The following is an 18,441-nucleotide window of genomic DNA, read 5'->3' on the forward strand; positions in this document are numbered from 1 at the left end:
AGGAAACTTCTTACAGTAAAATGATGTCTTCTTTAATGGGGAAAAATATCCTACCCTACTCACATAATTTCCTTGGGGATTAATAAAGTAAAAAATCTTGCAAAACAAATATGAATCATACTAGATATCATTATGTATTACAGTGGGTGAGAGGTAGAACTCCCTACATGAGGTCATCATGGTGGGAATTAATACATGTTTGATGTGGCAGACGTTTGCCTCAAATGCCTTTTTAGCACAAAACTGGGATTTGTGTCTCCAACTATAACTGAACCAGGGACCTTTCACTTGCCAAGCAAATGTGTAAACTACAACAGCTCAATAGTGCAGTAGAGCAGCTGAAAGTTGATTCTTAAGTTATTACTACTTTACTAAATATAGTATTATTTTCTTATAATATCATTTTTCTTTAAAACTGGCAATTGTCCCCCCAAACACCTAGGAAAAACTCAGGTTGTATGAGTTGTACTTCTGTTTTGTGTGACTAGGTGGCAGAATTAGAACTTGCTGTACTTTTGTCAAAGAAAATCATGCATTATTAGAACTATAAGGTGCAACAAAAGGCATTAACACACCCCAGAAGAGCTTCAGGCTTTTGAACTTAGCACTTGTAACCAGCTGGATGGCCCCTCTTCTCTTTAGTTCAGAGGTCATCCAAGTTTTCCAAAAGTAATTTCAAATTTCAATTTCTCTGACCTCAGAACAATTTTACATGAGTGATTATATCCATTATTATATCACTTTATTTTAAATTTTTAAGTCTTCATAATTTTATGTTAAGGAACACTATTCTTAAATTCTTCCACCGTTGTAGACTTTCTTTTTTGTTGTGTTTTTTTGTGACCTCCTGGGTGAGTCATCAGTGCAGTCTTGGAGTAATTTTTGTAGGCTAGCTGGTTCTGGGAAAGTTCACCACTCTTCAAAGTTTTCTTCTTTTGTGGATAATGACTCTCATTTAGTTTGGTGTGGAGTCCTAAAACTGCAAAAACTGCTTTGTAACCTTTTCCACACTTACATTTTCACATAGGTTTGGATAGCATTTTTTAAATCATGATTGAAATGAAGTAATGAGTTAAATGACTTAAAAAGTTTTTATTTCCTAATTTAATTTGCTTTAAGTGTGAAAAATATACCAAAAAAAGAGTAAGCGGCAAATACTTGTTCATAACTGTATATGTATTTGTGACAAAAATAAGTGGTCTTACCTGCTGTGGGGACCTCTTGTGAATAAGTGAGCGGCCAAAAGAGGGTTTGTTTTGTCATTTCTTAAATACAAGAGGGGAAAGACCTTGTAGGAATGAAAAATAGTACAAGGGGAGAAACAAGAATGTCTGTGTCAGGCAATGTAAAAATACACTGACATTATGTGGCCATCTGCTTTGCTAGTTTGTGACATATGGCTATTTACTGCCATCTGGTGTTAGTTATACAGAACTGCAAGTAAAGTCACTGTTGCGTTCTTGTTGTTGTTTTTCTGTTGACAAAAAACAGCTGTGGATATTTGTCTTTTTCATAGCCATTTTAGGATTTTTTTTGTTACAGAAGGTCTCTCAAAGATTTAGACACCAAAGTGTCAAACTGAGACTGACTGTCTCTTGGATTATTAACTGAACATACTTGAACTGATTGGCGCCGTAGGCAAAAAACAGGGGGACCATCCAACCAGTGTTCAGCACCAACTCTGCAGATATGGAAAATGAAAAATCCTCCAACCCTCACCCAACAATATTACATTTCCTATGATTTTTCATCTGATATGTACTGCTTCATTTCCACGCATATAAAATGAATATTGTTGCACATTTAAAAAACAAAAAACCCCTGCAAGTAGAGGGTGGACTGGTGGAGCGTGGTGCATTACTTCAATGTGACTCTTATGGCTGAGTCACAGCTTTTTGCATATCAATATATTATTAACTAAAAATACACCTGTGAGAAATAATAATAGGTCATGTGGTCGAAACCAGTGATTGGATTCTTCATGATATAGACATATTTACTTTGTGTTATTTTCATGGTTAAACACGCCTGCGAGAATCAAAACAAGAAAGCTCATATTTGAATAAAACACGAGAACAGCTGTGATGACCTAAACTGCATTCCTTGATTTGTATACACATGGATCGTTGTTTGTTTCAAAGTTATTTGAATTATGAAAATGTTATGAAAAAACGAATATCATTTGCATGGCTTCATTCTAGCTGCATGATTAGCTGGTGGTGATCATTCGCAAAGTCCTTCTAAGAGCACATTTCAGCCATCTGGAAGCAAATCTTTGTGGTTGAGTTAAATTTCTACTATGCGTGTATTTTCATAACATTGCAGCTTTTCTAATCTCTTAATCCAGAGTGCCGTCATGGACACACCTTGGCTCGTGTAACTGACAACACTGAACAAACGTCATGCTAATTGTTATCTGGTCTTATGGGAAAAGGGGAAAACAAAGAAAATATAAAGGCCAACGTATTTTAACCGTGTAAAAAGATTCAAAGAACGAACTTGAATTGCAGCATGCAAAACTCTCCTGTACTCCTCCTTTTACCAATTACAAAAACACTCATTTTTTTAAAGAGGTGGACATTCGAATCAGACATTTACAAGAGTGGCTGACAATAGGAGGAAGATCAGACAACTGACAAAGTGAGTCTTCTTCTTCTTTTTCTTCTTTTAGCTGATCACTTCAGTCACCACAGAGCACCCTCCTCAATCACACCAACCCTCCATCGCTTCACACTAGTTACAAGGGAAAAGTTCTTTAGAGATAAAAAATAAAATAAAATAAACAATATTGTCACAACTAAAAAATTATAGAATATTTGTCTGTTTTTACATCGTTAGGTTTTCATTCAAGACATAATTAACCCTTGGATGCACAACCTACCAATACCTACACTCTTCCACGAGTGGGGTCAAAAATGACCCCAAATAGAAACAATGCATTTTGCTACAAACTCAGTTGTTATTCTTCAAAATCTTTAAAACGAACAGTTGTAATATTTTCATATTTGAGGTATTCCTCATAAAACATGTTTGTGACATGAGGCCCTTTGCATATTTATTTATTTTTTCATTCATTTTAAGAAATTGCAGTTTTTGTATTAGTTGTATCACTTTTGTATGCTTGCTCTATACTGCAGAAGCTGGGTCTTCCCTCTGAAAGGCACAAGTTGTTCATCCACTGTAACACAATCACTGAGGATGAATTTCTGCCTGCAGTTGACCAGGAACAGGCCCCATATGTAGCGGAAAGCTGCCATGTGGTTTGTTTTCAGTCGGTAGGCTCTGGTCCTCTTGTCATCAAAGTGCAAGAAACGGCGAATATCTTTAAATCTTTGAATTGACATAGTGGCCTTGTACCATGGGTTATGCAGAGGACTCCCAAAAAACACACCAACTGGTACATCCCAGTTCTGCAAGAATGGTCAATCAAATGAAGGCCAGGAGCTAATGTTTGATTACATTTTTCCACTCTTTTCCCCTGTCTGTGGCTACTCTTCATGCCTCCATGTTTGTGCATGTCAGCACCTCTTCTATTATATTATCAGACATGAACATCTTCCATGCATCTATTGGGGAGACAGTACTAAACCCAGGTGCAAGCCCTGGCCGACTAATTCAGAATATTGTGGCTAGAGCAGTAAGAGGGGCTCATTCTGTTAGACTCAATATCCATTTCCTCTTCAGAGGACTCATCAGAGGACTCCTCTGTGTCTGACTGGCCTTGTTCAGTGGGGGGGACAATAGTCTGGGTCCTCTATATCTGAGATGTCAGATTCTGAGTCTTTGCCTCCAATGGGCTCTTCATCCCATCCGTCCTGGATCATTTGTAGGTCCACAGTGATCCTAGCTGGCCTCATAGCAGCGATGCTACTTTAGATATAAAAAAAAAAACATCAGAAAGGAAAGTGTTTGAAATGCACAGGAAACTATAAACAGGGCTGCACATAAATGGTCCGCAGGTGAGCATTTGCTGTCAAAATAAAAGACGCATACCAGATAAGAAGTTGGAAGGCAGGTTTGCGTACATTAGATGTTCTGGAGGAGGACAGACATTTGTTCAGAACTCTTAAAGATGTCGAAGAAGCAAGCTCCGTAAGCAATTACTTTGGTGTTCCTCCACCGCAAAAGAAGCGTGTATTCTCTGAATTTCCGGGAATTTCCTTTTATTTTGACAGCGAATGCACACTTGCGGACCACTTATGTGCAGCCCTGACTATAAATCATGTATGTTACTGTGTAAAAAATAATTCTTGATCCATCAGAAGTGTAAGTGGGTCAGTCAGCGTTGCTAAGAATGAAAGTTTCATAGAAGATTCCACAGGAACTTGCGGAAGAGTGGGGTAGTGATACAAAAACTGCATTTTTTTTTTAAATTAATGAAAAAATAAAATGGTCTCATGTTACAAACATATTTTATGAGGAATACCTGGAATATGAATATATTACAACTTTGCATCTTAAAGATTTTGAAGAAAAACAATCCGTGGGGTCATTTTTGACCCATGGGTGTGCATCTAAGGGTTAAATCACAATGTTCTGTATGGTTTCAATGTAGTTTTATTCTATTCGGTACCGGTCCGTGAGTCATTTGGTACCGGGCCGCGAGAGTGAGACTCGGGTGTGAAATGTATGGTTTTCAGGGTTTTTATCGGTTTTTAGCGTTATTTTGTTATCGTTTTTTCGTTAACTCGGTTTTCCTGGGTCTTTTCACGTGTGTTATGAATAAATCCTATTTTTTTCGGTACCGGTACTAGTTTTATTTTGTTGTATTTATCCGCGACACCTTAAAGGCCGGTCCGTGAAAATATTGTCGGGCACAAAGCGGTCCGTGGCGCAAAAAAGGTTGGAGACCGCTGATCTAAGAATACTGTTTCTCAATGTGAAATTGCAAAGTCTTTAAGTATCTTGTGTGATGTACATAATATCATTAAAGAAACTGTGAAATTTTGAATTAATGGATCAAGCTCAAAAATCTATATTGGAAAATTAGGACAAGGCCATGTGTTCCTGCCATCAAATTCAAAATCAGCTTATTTTGTTTTTACAGTGGTACATTTTCTCAGTTTGACATTTGATATGATTTTATGTTGTATATGTGATTGTTATTTTATATTTTCTTCCAGATGTCAGTAATCTCATCCACCTTCAATGACTCTCTTTCCTTGATCAGCTATTCTCTTCCTTTGAAAATACAGTGTCTCGTCTACAGACCATGGTCCCTTATTTTCATCTCCTTCAGCATCACCAATATCCTCCTCCTCCTATGCACACTTATCCTCTACTGTGGTCTGCAACAGTGGTGGAGAGGGCACTCTGTCTTCTGAGCATTAACAGCAAGTCAGTCAGACAGTTTCACACACCACATAGTCACTATGGAACTAATTTATAGTTTTGGATGTATCCTCATCTGTTTCGCTAACTACAACCAAGATTTAAATATACTGTTAGTGGGGGCCCTTATGTATTTGTCCAACTGGTTTGGAGAGACTTCACATCTTGACCTGTGTGAAGCCTTACTTGGCTGTTGGTCATCCCATCACGTACTTGGGACTGAGAAATGAAAGAGGAATCAGAATGAGAAATATATCTAGTGACCGTGCTTGGCTGCTTTCTATGTTTGGGACAGGTTTGTCAATGAAAGAAGACATCTTTTTCATTGTGTACTTCTGCTTCCATATAATATCCATAATAACTATATCTTTCTGCAGTCTTTGTGTACTCTGTATTTTGATTCGTCCTGGCCCAGGGGAACAGGATAGGAACAGGGACAGGGTTGACCAGTCAAAGCAGAGGGCATTCTACACTACTGTGGTCCTGCTGGTTGTTCTGGTATTGAGGTTTGCCAGAACTGTGATTTGGGGTATGCTCAATAATTCAGAGGGAAATTATTGTCTGATTATGAAATGTTTTTTTTCTAAGGGTACATTTTGCCAGCAGTCTGGTGTTACGTTTGCTTTTTCTACACAGAACAGGAAAATTAACATCTTGTTCAAACAAAACAGCAACAAAAAATAAAGTCAGTGAGGGTAAACGCTATTTAATCATTCAAGCTAAAGCTACAATGTTACAATTAGATTACAAGGTGAGGGTCAACTTAAACTATTGGTGCCTCATTTGTTATATGTTTTATTTTGACACTGAGAGTGGAAAGGTATAAATGTTTTGCTGTGTAAGATCTTTTTTTGTGTTGATATTTGCATTCTTAATTTAAATTATTGCAAATTATGCTGTTCAGTTATTTCCTTCTGGTAGGTATTATTTATTTTGCCTGTAATTATTTGGCATGCTATATAGCTTTCATAATATCGGTTTGATACAGACAGTACAACAAACTGTTCTATTTCTTCAACTGAATGTCGTTAGTTCGCCTGCCTGTCGATCCCGCTTATCGGTTCTTGGACTCTGATATGCTGCTTAGAGATGGTGGTGAGCCAATGAGAACCAATAAAAATCAATAAGGGAATCATAAAGCAATCCGATATAGGATATATGATCTAATATAACCTTCTTCGATTGTGAAATCTTAAAGTTAATTTTTTTCCCCAGTTAAAGAAAGTAACATTCTGAGGGTTCTCAGGAAATACAAACTGGACTCTAACCTGTTGCTGACTTTCTGCCGCTCATCCATTGAGAGTCTGCTGACATACTACATCACAGTATGGTATGGCAGCTGCACTAAGGCGGATAGACTGAGGTCATGTCCACACTAATATGTCTTTGTTTGAAAACGTGTCTTTTTCTCTCCGTTTTGGGCTTCCGTCCACACTGAGATGGCGTTTTTGTTCAACAAAGATGGAGCTTTTTGAAAATGCTCTCCAAAGTGGATAAATTTGAAAATGCTGCTTTCACGTTGCAGTGTGGACTGCGAAAACAGAGGCTTTCGAAAACGATGACACATTTTAGTCATATGATGCAGTCATGTGACCATGTGACCAATTCAGCTAAGATGGCGGATGGAATTGTACAGCAGTTGTTTTGGTTTTTCCCATTTTTCACAGCCCTATTAAAGATTAATATCAGTTTGCACATGCTCCAGATAGCTTTTCTTCAAAGAAGACGGAATGTTAATTTCAGCGTATTTGTTTTGGTATGTCTCCCAGTCTGTATTCTCGCTTGCTTTTGCAACTTTGTACCCTTGTGTTAGTCACAGCAACATCTCCACCTCATTGTCAATCCATTTGAAAAACTCTGTGCTTTTCCTCAACATTTTGGCGTTTCAAAAAGCTGGAAAGTAAATAAACAGCAGATGGAAATGAGGCAGGTCGAATCGTCTTACGTTTCATGCATGTGCAATACAGGAATGCAAGATGTTATTCTGGGTGGACAGCCAAAGAATATAAATTCAGATAAATTTTGAAAGCCATACATGGGGAGCAACCTATTCTACAGTTTTCACAATAGACATGTTGGCATTGTTAACACCCCCTGCAAACTAGCCTATTCAGCTATGTCCTCTGTGATAGACCTTGGTTTTTGGTCTATATCTTTTGACATATTTGAGTTACTAAGTTACTAAGTCCTGATGTACTAAACAGGCATACTGGGCTTTCCAATGATATCTCATGTGTCTGGGTGGTCTCTTTTAATTCCAAAGAGGAAGGAAATCACAAAAATGCTCATGAGAAGATTCTTTTTTCCTTTGTTTCTCAGTCAGATGTATGGGCTCAAAGGCATCTTATTTGAATCTCTGACTGCTGCGGTGTCTTTGAGTGTGCGATAAAGGCACTTGATGGAAACTTTTTTTTTTCGTCTGTTAATGGAAATATCCACTCAGATTTAGTATTTGAGAAATGTTCTATGCTTTGGTCATCAGAGAAAGTGATGGCAAAATTTCCCTACAGACATTAACTGTGTAAAAAGATTAAGTAGGAGAATTTGCTTGGAAACATGCAAAACTCCTTGGTAGTCCTCCATCTGTTACGCAAACACCCGCATTAATGTTTCCCATGAGATTCCTCATATTTGGATTAGTTTACAGCAGTCTCTCACAGTACAAGGCAATCAAACAACTGACCAGGTGAGTATACTTTAAAACCTCTATTACATATTTAAGCTGTTATTGTCCCTCATATACCATCATTAGTCTATTTGACTGTCAGGCTAAACAAAAGTCCACTCGAGTTCACAAATTATGAATTTACGTTGAAACACACTGACTACATTTTAATATCATTATTTATCATTCACTCCTTGTAAAGTGCATTAGTGTATCATAAGCAAATTTAATAAATTGAATATATTTATGGAAAAAATACAGTTTGGTTAATAGATGAAGAACCACTCTTCTTGAATAGATGGATATGTAACTCATGTAGCAAAGGCATTTCATGTCTGTCTTTTTCTTTTTCAGACATGTCAGTGAATGATTCCTCTTTCAGCACCTCTATCCCTTTAAGCACACTGTGTCTCCTCTCCAGACCAAGCTCTTATATTTTCATCTCATATAGTATCACCAAAATTGTACTCTTCATCCCTCTCTACATTGTCATTCTCTGCTATCGCCTCCAACAATGGTGGAAAAAGCGCTCCACCTCCTCAGCAACAACAGTGAGTCCCTCAGACAGCTTCATCTACCACATGGCGACCATGGAGCTGATTGGTATTATTGGGTGTCTCATCTGCTGTTTTGGAATCTACAAGCAAGATTTAATAATGTTACTAGTAGGAACATTTATTAATTATTTTCGCTGGTATGGACAGACTTTCTTTCACATCCTGGCATGTTTGGAGCGCTACCTAGCTGTTGTTTATCCCATCGTCTACTTGGACCTGAAAAATGAAAGAGGGATCAGAATGAGGAATATCACTATTGGCTGTGTCTGGGTGCTTTGTGTTGCTGGGGCAGGTTCAGTGATGAAAGAAAACATTTTCATCATTGTTCACCTCTGCTTAAATGTATTGTCCATAATCCCCATCTCCTTCTGTAGTCTTTCTGTTCTCTGTGTTTTGATTCGTCCAGGCCCAGCAGAAAAGGGGACGGATAAGACTGACCAATCAAAGCAGAGAGCATTTTACACCATTTTGTACATTCTGGGAATGCTGCTGTTGAAGTTTGCATCTAGTGTGCTTTGGACTGTAATCTATGGTTTTGGAGGGAGTAATTGTGTAATAATGACAAGCTTTGTCTGGATACATTTTCTCTTTAGTATAGTGTTACATGTACTATTTTTGAAAAGACTGGGAAAATCTGTATTTTGCAAAAACAACATCCACTGAGAATAGCAGCTAGTTTTGCGTTGATAGGATCAATACAAACAAAGGTACAAACAAATCACTGAAGCATGTTGTGCTTAGACTAGTTAGCAATTGCACAAAGTAATTAAAAATAAAGTACAAATCTGATTTTTAGATAGCAAATCAGTGCCGCTATTAGCATTTGCTTTCTTGTAGTCTGTGACCAGAGCACAAATTACAAAGGAAGAATAACTGAAGGCAGAAAAAGAAGAAGCTGTAGATAGGTGGTTATAAATCAAATTAGTATATTATATTTATAAATAAATATCCAACATAAGTTGTATCCATTTCACATTTGTTTCTTATTTTCACAACATATTTAAATTTTATCTTTGATGAAAGAAGTTTCATGTAAAAAGCACAGCACAGAAAACATATGTTTCAAAAAATAATGATTAAACATATAGTCATTTTTTTTTGCAATTAACGTGGTTTTTGATAAATTATTTTAACTTTAAAGCATATACATAGTAAAGGTGTATCTTAACTCTTGTTTTCAAACTATAGAAAAATATAGAAAATATTTTGTTACAGATTTTTTTGTTTATGCTTCCTTTCAAATTAAGTTAGAAAGTGCTAACCAATCCAAATACTAACCAGACCTGACCCTCCTTAGCTAACAATAGAGAAATACATAAAAATATGAATATTTTTTGTGTTCATAAAGCATGTTTCACTAGAATTGAAACAACTCACATTTTTGTGTCTGTGTTTATGTTTTTATTTACATTTTTCCTATATTTGTTAGTGTAAACTGAAGTATTGTCAGTATCATTAGCAAACATGCAGACTGCAGGAAAAAAAGAGACTTGATACTAATTCAGAATAAATTTAATGTCTCTTGTAGAAAATCTCACACTAAATCTTAGGAACATAAAATTATTACATTACAGTGTCAACATGTCTAAAATCTACAGCAAAGGTATATTACTGCACTTCATCATATATAGCTCACGTATAGAATGTAAACTTGTAAACACCATCAGCCGTTGAGCTGTTCACTTTGTGTTTCTACTGTTATTACTGTAAAATGTATACCTGTAGTTAGGCTAATGAGCCTTAAATTGTAAAAGTTGTCATGTTTGTAAAATGTTGTACTTAAAAGTAAAGTGTACACAGCAAAAATGGCAGTGTCGATTTTTTAAAGTTAGAAAATATACAGTACTCAGTGTTGAATTTATAACATTAGGAGTTTTGCTGGCCAGGTCTCTCTTGGAATGAGACTTTTCACCTGGAAAAATGAAGGATAATAATAATAATAATAATAATAATAATAATAATAATAATAATAATAATAATGGATAGAGTAAAATACTATATAATATAATACCAACACTACTCAGCGGTATTTTACACTAACACCAGTGTAGAATATTGTTGACTTGTACAGTGTTGAAATAAAACTAGGTCATTGTTAAAAAATATAAAACTTTCAAATGTTTTAATTTAACACTCAGTGTAAATTTAACACTGGTAATTTTGCAGTGTAGATCATCAAAACATACAGCACTATTTTCCTGTATTCGACCTCTGTTTTCCCTGGCATATGCTGAGATAAAAGCTGTGATGGTGTTCTCTCCAGAAACAGTACTCTTGTGATTGTAAAATCATACAGAACCAAAAAGGGGATGGACTGCATTGTTCACACACATCTACAGCAATCAAAGGCCAATTGCAGCATAATTAACCATCACAAATTGTCCCAATTAGGGTTGATTGGAATTAAAAATTACAGACAATCTGTTCTTTCCCTCAGCAGTGTCCTCAGTGACTGTGTCCTAAATTAGTTGGTCTTAAGGTGCATGATTTTACACACATGAGGAAGAGTTCATCAAGTCACGATGTTCAACTAAGCAAGAAAAGAAAAGCTATAAATTTCTCTTTATACATTATTTTATCCACTTTTTATTAATATTATATTCCTTTATTCACATCAAAAATAGTTCACAAGATTTAGTAAGAATTGTGCATTTCATCTGCTTACGCATGTGCAGTTTCACAGCATTACCAATTTCTCAAAACAGATTGTTGACATGCTAATGACACTGAAAGCAAAGAACAGATCCTAATTAACGATATGGCTACAGTCAGTAAACGTAACATAATATACACATGCATGGCTTAATGATGAAAGGAGATATTCTTGCCACCACAAATCTTTTGTTTGGGACAATGGAGAAATCACCTTTAGCATTTCAGAATTTTTGAGTATATTTTTTACGTTTCATATGAAATGGTGTTTATGCTATTCTGTTTTAAGCTCTTTGCGAACAAACAAACGGGCGACTGTGGCTCAAGAGTTGGGAGTTCGCCTTGTAATCGGAAGGTTGCTGGTTCGAGCCCCGGCTTTGACAGTCTCAGTTGTTGGTGATCAGACGGCCCGGTGGCGCCAGTGTCCTGCAGCCTCGCCTCTGTCAGTGCGCCCCAGGGTGGCTGTGGCTACAATGTAGCTTGCCATCACCAGTGTGTAAATGTGTGTGTGGATGACTGGATGTGGTTAGCGCTTTGGGGTCCTCAGGGACTAGTAAAGCGCTATACAAATACAGCCCATTTACCATTTACCATTAAACAACAATGCATTTGAGCAGAGGTCTGTATTCTGGTTCTCAGTTTCTTCTCTGTTCTTCTCGGAAAAGGAGAAGCAATGGAAAAATTTCCCTACAGACATTAACTGTGTAAAAAGATTAAGAAGGAGAATTTGCTTGGACACAAAACTCGTTGGTAGCCCTCCACCTGTTACACAAACACCCACATTAATGTTTCCCATGAGATTCCTCATATTTGGATTAGTTTACAGCAGTCTCTCACAGTATAAGGCAATCAAACGACTGACCAAGTGAGTATACTTTAAAATCTGTATTACATGTTACAAAAAAAATGTTACAACCAAAAAGGGGATAAATCAATGACGACGCTCAGACACGATGCTTCTCTTTCAGCAGCTTCATTGCGAATGATTCAGAAATATAAACAAACATACAAAAGTATTAAACATCTTAACAATACCAATTCACCGGACAATTATATCCACGCTCTTTGGTTCTGTCCACCAGTTCAGAAGTTTTGGCGCGAGATATGTGAAGACTTATCGAAGTGTCTGAAATGTAACATTCCAACTTCCCCTTTAGTGTGTTTGTTGGGCAGCTTAGATAATGTCACTACAGATAAGAATATAGCCCATATGGTTTTCACTGCCCTATGCATAGCCAAGAAAACAGTCCTCATGAACTGGAAAAATAAAAATAATCTTAATTCTAACCAATATAGAAATTATCTATTAGATTACATTAGTCTTGATACAGCCTCTACCACCACATCAGATCAATTGCTCTGGGCTCCTTTGATCAGCTCCATCACCTAGTGGGGGTGGGGGGGACATAGTTTAGTCCCACCTTCGCTGTTGCGATTGGTGTGGGGGTAGGGACAGGCTTAGGGCGTCAGGGCTTCCCCAGGAGCATCTTCCTTGGAAGGCTCAACCCGGGGTAGCGGTCATGGCCTATTAAGGGCTCTGTTGGCTCTCAGGTGACGGTTTCCTCGTGGCTGCGTGCAGCGGGGCTAGGGGAGGGTCTGTGCTGACGGACGTGGGTTACTGACCTGGTAGCCTGGCTGCCCCTGGGTGGGTCCGGGACGGGCGTGAGGTTCTGGGGGCGCTCCGTCTCTGGGCTGGGGCCCTGGCCGGGCCTCGGGGGCTTGGGTCCTGGTTGGTGTGTTGCCGGGGTTGTGGGCGGGTGGGTGTATGGGGGCCCAGTCCTGGCGCAGGGTGCCGCCGGTGCATCGAGCCACCTGGAGGGCTCTTCTACTGGTGGGGGAGGTTGTTACATATTGCAGGAGCTCTCCTCTCTTCAGGAACTAACTATGCAGGAGGGGGAGATACAGGAGAGGTGGAGGAAGATCTCAGCCTGGGCGTCTATTGTCTTGTGTAGTCTGGAAGATGAGTGGATGACGGGGTGGGTGCAGTTTTCTCTGAGGTGGGGTCGGGTTGGCTGTCCCGGGCTCTGTGGGGCCAGGCGGCGCTGCTGTACTGGGCCCCGGTCCGGATGGGCCTGGGCCCCCTTTCCCTGGCAGGTTGCAGAGTATGGGGGTGCCTACTGGGGTCAGCTGGGGAGCTGACCCCAGTAGGCACCTTCCTTCCCTCCCCATCTCCAGCTGCCTCCCTCTTCCTGCTCCACCACAATCACCCACACATGCAGGGCCTTGGGGTAAAGGTGTGTCACCAGGGTGCAGGGGAGGCATCCCCCCCCTCTGTCCCCTTCTGCCTGCCTGTGCCTCAATTTTATCTCACAACTCAGACATTCACATTACTCACACTCTCATAACACATACATATAGGATCTTGGGGGTGGGCACGCTACACGGAATCCAAAAGACCATCAGGGTGTACACCTCACCCCTGGCGTCACCTCTCAATTTTAAATACACGTAGACACTGAGGGCTATCAGGAGGGGCTATGCGCTTACCTGCTGCTCTCTGGCAGGTAGCTCCATGCCCTCCTGGGTTTGAAAGGCACCTTAGAACACACATGCATCAACACTACATATGAGCAGGCGGAGGGAGGTTTGGAGTCTTCACACACCCCCGTTCTCTGCGGCCTGCTGGATCGGGGTGGCTAGGAGGAGAAGTTGGCCGTCCGACTGGGGTCTGGAATGTGGGCCCTCCCTGCTGCTGCGGAGTCGGGGCGGTCTGCTTCTCCCCACCGCAGGGAAAAGGGTAACACCACCTGGGTCTGGGTGCAGTTTCCCCCTCCAGGGGCAAGGGTACCTAGACCCGGGGCTTAGAGTACGCTTGGGGAGTGTGATTGTGTGTACAGTGTCTCTCTATGTCTGTCTCCACGTTGGGTGAGTGTTGAGTAATTGCATATGAGAGCATGAGGGTGGGAATGGATGTTTGTATCTGTGTGTGCCTGTTTGTCTGTGTCTATATGTCAGGTCGGGTATCAGACGCCACCTCTCTGGGGACATCCCAGGTCCTCCAAGGTATGGAGGCCTATCTCCCCCCACCACTTCCCCTACCAGTGGCAGATGCCCTCAGACGCCCTCTGTGTCCGGGGATGGGCCTCCTTGGTGGCTGCTTATCGGGGCCTGGAGCCTGGGGCTCGCTTGGCTACTTCGGGGGTGGTGTGCCCTCAGCCTCTTGGCCTGGGGCTCGGTCACTCTGGCACAGCTGGCTGCCAGCGGAGCTCACGGGCACGTCACTGCAACCCCCCCCTGGCTTCTGCTCCGCGCCTGCTGAGTGACCCCTCATCTGGGGCTCTCCTCAGCTCTTTCTGGGATAGTGGCGCGGCTGCCCCTCTGTTGGTCTTCCTTGGTCTCTTGTGTTCTGGGGGCCTCTGGATGTCTGGAGTCTTGATCTTCTCCATACCTGCTTCATGCCCTGGAGGACGGGGCTGTGGCTCCCCACACCCTCTAGCAGATCATTACATGAAGGAACCTTTTAAAACAAGCGCGTCCATGCTCACAGGTGTACACACGGGTGCTCACACACACAAACTACACCCTTTTTGGCTCCTACCTCAAAGCACACTGTGCACTGTCGATCTTATGTGCTGCACAATAATGTTTAATATTTAGTATTTACTGTTATATTCCCATATATCATCGTGATGTTGTTTATTGTTTAGTGTCTTTCTCAACAGGTGATCCAGGTGATTGATATATGTATTTTTTTTGTCTGCTTATTTAGTTGGTTTTTGTTTTTTTGCCCTGTATCCCCGTCCCTCTTCTCCGCTGTTTTTTCCCCCTCTTCCTTTCTCCCTTTTCTTTTCCTCATTCAAGTCTGTCCCGTATCTAGCAAGTTAAAATAAAAAATAAATAAAATAAACAATAAAAGGTGAATCAAATAGACCAATACGGCAAGGCTGGGATGGTCCATTTGGTAAAGTAAATCCGTTGGGCATCTTTCCTCGCCTTTTGACAATAATTCTGATGGCAAAAGAACAAAACGGGACAGGCAAAAAGAAAAAAAAAAAAAAAAAAAAAGGAAGGCCTTCAGCAACTTGACGAATGGCAACATGGATATTCTGTTCCCAGTGATTATGAATCTTCGCCGTTCATCCTCTAGGGGTCAGATTTCGGACGAGGACACGATCGCCAGGATCTAACACAGAGCTTCTCACTTTCCCATCATAATGTTTTTTCACTTCTGTCTGTTGACTTCCTTGCATTCTCCCACACTATGTCACATTCCTCTTGGATTTCTCGTGTCCATTTCTCCGTGCAGGTCCGGTGGTCTGTTTTCCATGTCTCAGAGGTGAGACCAAAAAGTAGATCAGTAAGTAATCTTGGGGACCTCCAAAAGTTGATTCTGTTCATCTGGACGTAGCTTTTTGTGGGAGAAACGCTTCGGCACCAATCCAAGTGACTTCTTCAGTCTCAGCTGACTGCAGGTTTCTACAATATTATTAACAGTACATTTGCATAATGACTGGAACCAGCCCACTGAAGGAACAATGGGCTGGGAGGTCAGTTCCTTAATCTTAATTATGCAAAGTCTCATGACCATTGATCAACAACCACTGATCAAAACCCACTGATCAATGGCCATGAGTACCATCCACAGAGAGTTGGGGAATTAAAAAAACCAGTACTCATGTTGGAAAACACTCTGGTCACCTTGGAAGTGGAGAGAACAATGAGAAAATTTTCCTACAGAAATGAACCATGAAAAAAACAAGACCAAATTAAGCTCTACGTAATGCATCCGTCATAACATTCTCTGAACCCTTAAGGCTGTGAAAACAAGCACCATCTATTTCATCACAAGTTGATTTGGATTCTGTAAAGAATACAAAACTGTTGGAGGAATCTGGTTAGTGTACACTACCACATTAAGAAAGTGACTGCAAAATAACATAGTTGAACTGGCAAGAATTACATTTCCGGGAGAAGCAGTACGTAGTAGTCATAGTATTAGAAGTAATAGAAGTAATAAGTCTAATAATAGATCTTGGGTCCCTGGGTCATGCTCTGGTGTCCATGAAAGAGGAGCGAGCATTATTAACATTCACCTAATGAAAAATACAAAAAATTAAAAAGCATTCAAAACATCACAGCTTGCTTTGCAACATGCAAAACCTCCTTCCTCCTCCCTCCTTCCACATGTGATATGAACACTCACTAATGATTTAAAGTGCTGTATAAAGTGCAGATATCAGTTTACCACACATTCTAACACCATAGAAGGAAGATTGGAAATAAGCACTACTGAAAAGGTGGGTGTCCTTTAACACTTGTTAAACTATTTGTTTGCTTTTGGATGTTTTCTGTTTGTGTTCATGTGGGTACTGTTTAATCTGACATATTTCTTTTTTGTCAAAATTACAAAATGCAGATCCCATCAATGAAAGACACATAAAAAAAGCTGCAATTGCTGCAGATTTTTTTCTTTATACTGACTGAAATTGACTTGAACTGTGTAGATATAAGAGCAATTTAGAAAATAGTGTTGTTTTGTTAGCATAAAATGTATTTGAAGTTTGTGTTAGCAACATACTTTACTGAAAACATCAGTATGTCATTTTTGCTTCTTTTCTTTCAGGACAAATACACATGCAGCTATAATATTAACATTTTATTGATTGTCTTCTAGATGTCAGTAAACTCTTCCTCTTCCAGTGACTCCACTCTTCACCCAAACCTTTCTTCCATTAACACCCACATTCCAGTTGACCTTGAATGCCTCATGTCAGAACCAGGCTCTCTCATCTTCACCACATTCAGCATCACAAATTTGTTCCTCCTCCTCCCTCTCTGCATCTTCATCCTCTACCATGGCTTCCAAGAATGGCGTAAGAAGTGCTCCCCCTCTACGATAAGCCACTCTGACAGCTTCACCTACCACCTGGTCATCATGGAGCTGGTCGGCATCTCAGGGAATATCCTCAGCTGCTGTGGTATCTACAAGAAAAATTTGAACATGTTAAAAGTAGGGGACACTCTTTTTACTTTGACGTGGCACGGAGAGAATTACTTTCACACTCTGACCTGCGTGGAGCACTATCTGGCTGTTGTTCACCCCATAACTTATGTGAGCCTGAAAAACCAAAGAGGGATCAGAATCCGAAACATAAGCGTTGGCTGTATTTGGCTGTTTTGCTTTATAGGTATAGGCTGGGTGACAAATAATAATGCCTTTCTCTTTTTGGATTTTTGCCATTTGATACTATTGCTGATGGTTGTCTCATTCTGCAGCCTTTCTGTTCTTTGTGGTTTGATTCATTCAGGCCCAAGAAAACACGGTGGAGGCTTTGACCAGTCAAAGCAGAGAGCATGTTACACCATTACGGCTGTACTTGTGCTGCTGGTATTAAGGTTTTGCTGGGGCCTGGTTTGGGCTATACAATACATTTCAAGAGAAAATGTTAATTGTGTTACATTGGGATGCGAAGCCTGGTTTAATCTGCCAAGCAGTCTGGTGTTACCACTGCTATTTCTACACAGAAATGGTAAATTTGTGAGCTGTATAAGCACCAATCAGTAAAAAATTCTTCTTAATGTCATCAAACAGATTCGAAGACAATACATTTTTGGGGTAAGAGATGAATTGGGTCGTGTGATTAAAGAGTGATGTATGAAGGTGTATTTATGCTGAGATAAAGGGGCCTGTTTATATTAATGTGGCCATCATTGTATTAATCTTTTGACGGCAGAGGAAAAATCACATTTGCTACTAACTTAGAATAAATATAATCTCGCTTGCAGAAAATTTCACGCTAAATCTACTGGTAGTTTAGTAACATAAAATTATTCGATCACAGTGTAAACCTGCCTGCACTTTATCATATATAACTCATATAAACATTATGCAAACCTTATAGTCCAACACCATCAGCTTTTGATTTGTCGACTTTGTGTTTCCACTGTTATTACTGTAAAATATATACCTGTATCCTAGAATAAGGATTGTTACAGTGTAACATGTTTAAAGTTTTTAAAATGTTGTACTTCAAAGTAAAGAGAACAAGCACAAATGCTGGTACTGATTCTTTTTTTTTTTTTTTCTTTTACTTTTGCCGCTCCATTGACCAGGTCTCTCTTGGAATGAGACTTTTCACCTGGATAAATAAAGGATAATAATAATAATAATAATCATCATCATCATCATCATCGTAATAAATTATGTAAAATACTACCAAGACTACTCAGCGCTATTTTTTAACACTTACACCAGTGTAGAATATTGTTGACACTGCTCAGTGTTAGTCAGTTACT

General features: G+C 39.7%; 1 protein-coding gene across 1 annotated transcript; it reads left to right on the top strand.

The window, feature by feature from the left end:
• Positions 1-6,353: 6,353 nt before the first annotated feature.
• LOC146390466 (uncharacterized) lies at positions 6,354-17,710 on the top strand. The gene is made up of 5 exons (XM_084921507.1): positions 6,354-6,426; positions 6,547-6,661; positions 8,448-8,599; positions 8,960-9,075; positions 16,820-17,710. Exons 1-5 carry the CDS (start codon positions 6,354-6,356, stop codon positions 17,708-17,710), a joined length of 1,347 nt encoding a protein of 448 aa, XP_084777633.1.
• The last annotated feature ends 731 nt before the right edge of the window (positions 17,711-18,441 follow it).

This window comes from Perissodus microlepis, chromosome 3, assembly GCF_051167445.1.
Source record: "Perissodus microlepis isolate ML-2025 ecotype Zambia chromosome 3, ASM5116744v1, whole genome shotgun sequence".
Taxonomy (NCBI): domain Eukaryota; kingdom Metazoa; phylum Chordata; class Actinopteri; order Cichliformes; family Cichlidae; genus Perissodus; species Perissodus microlepis.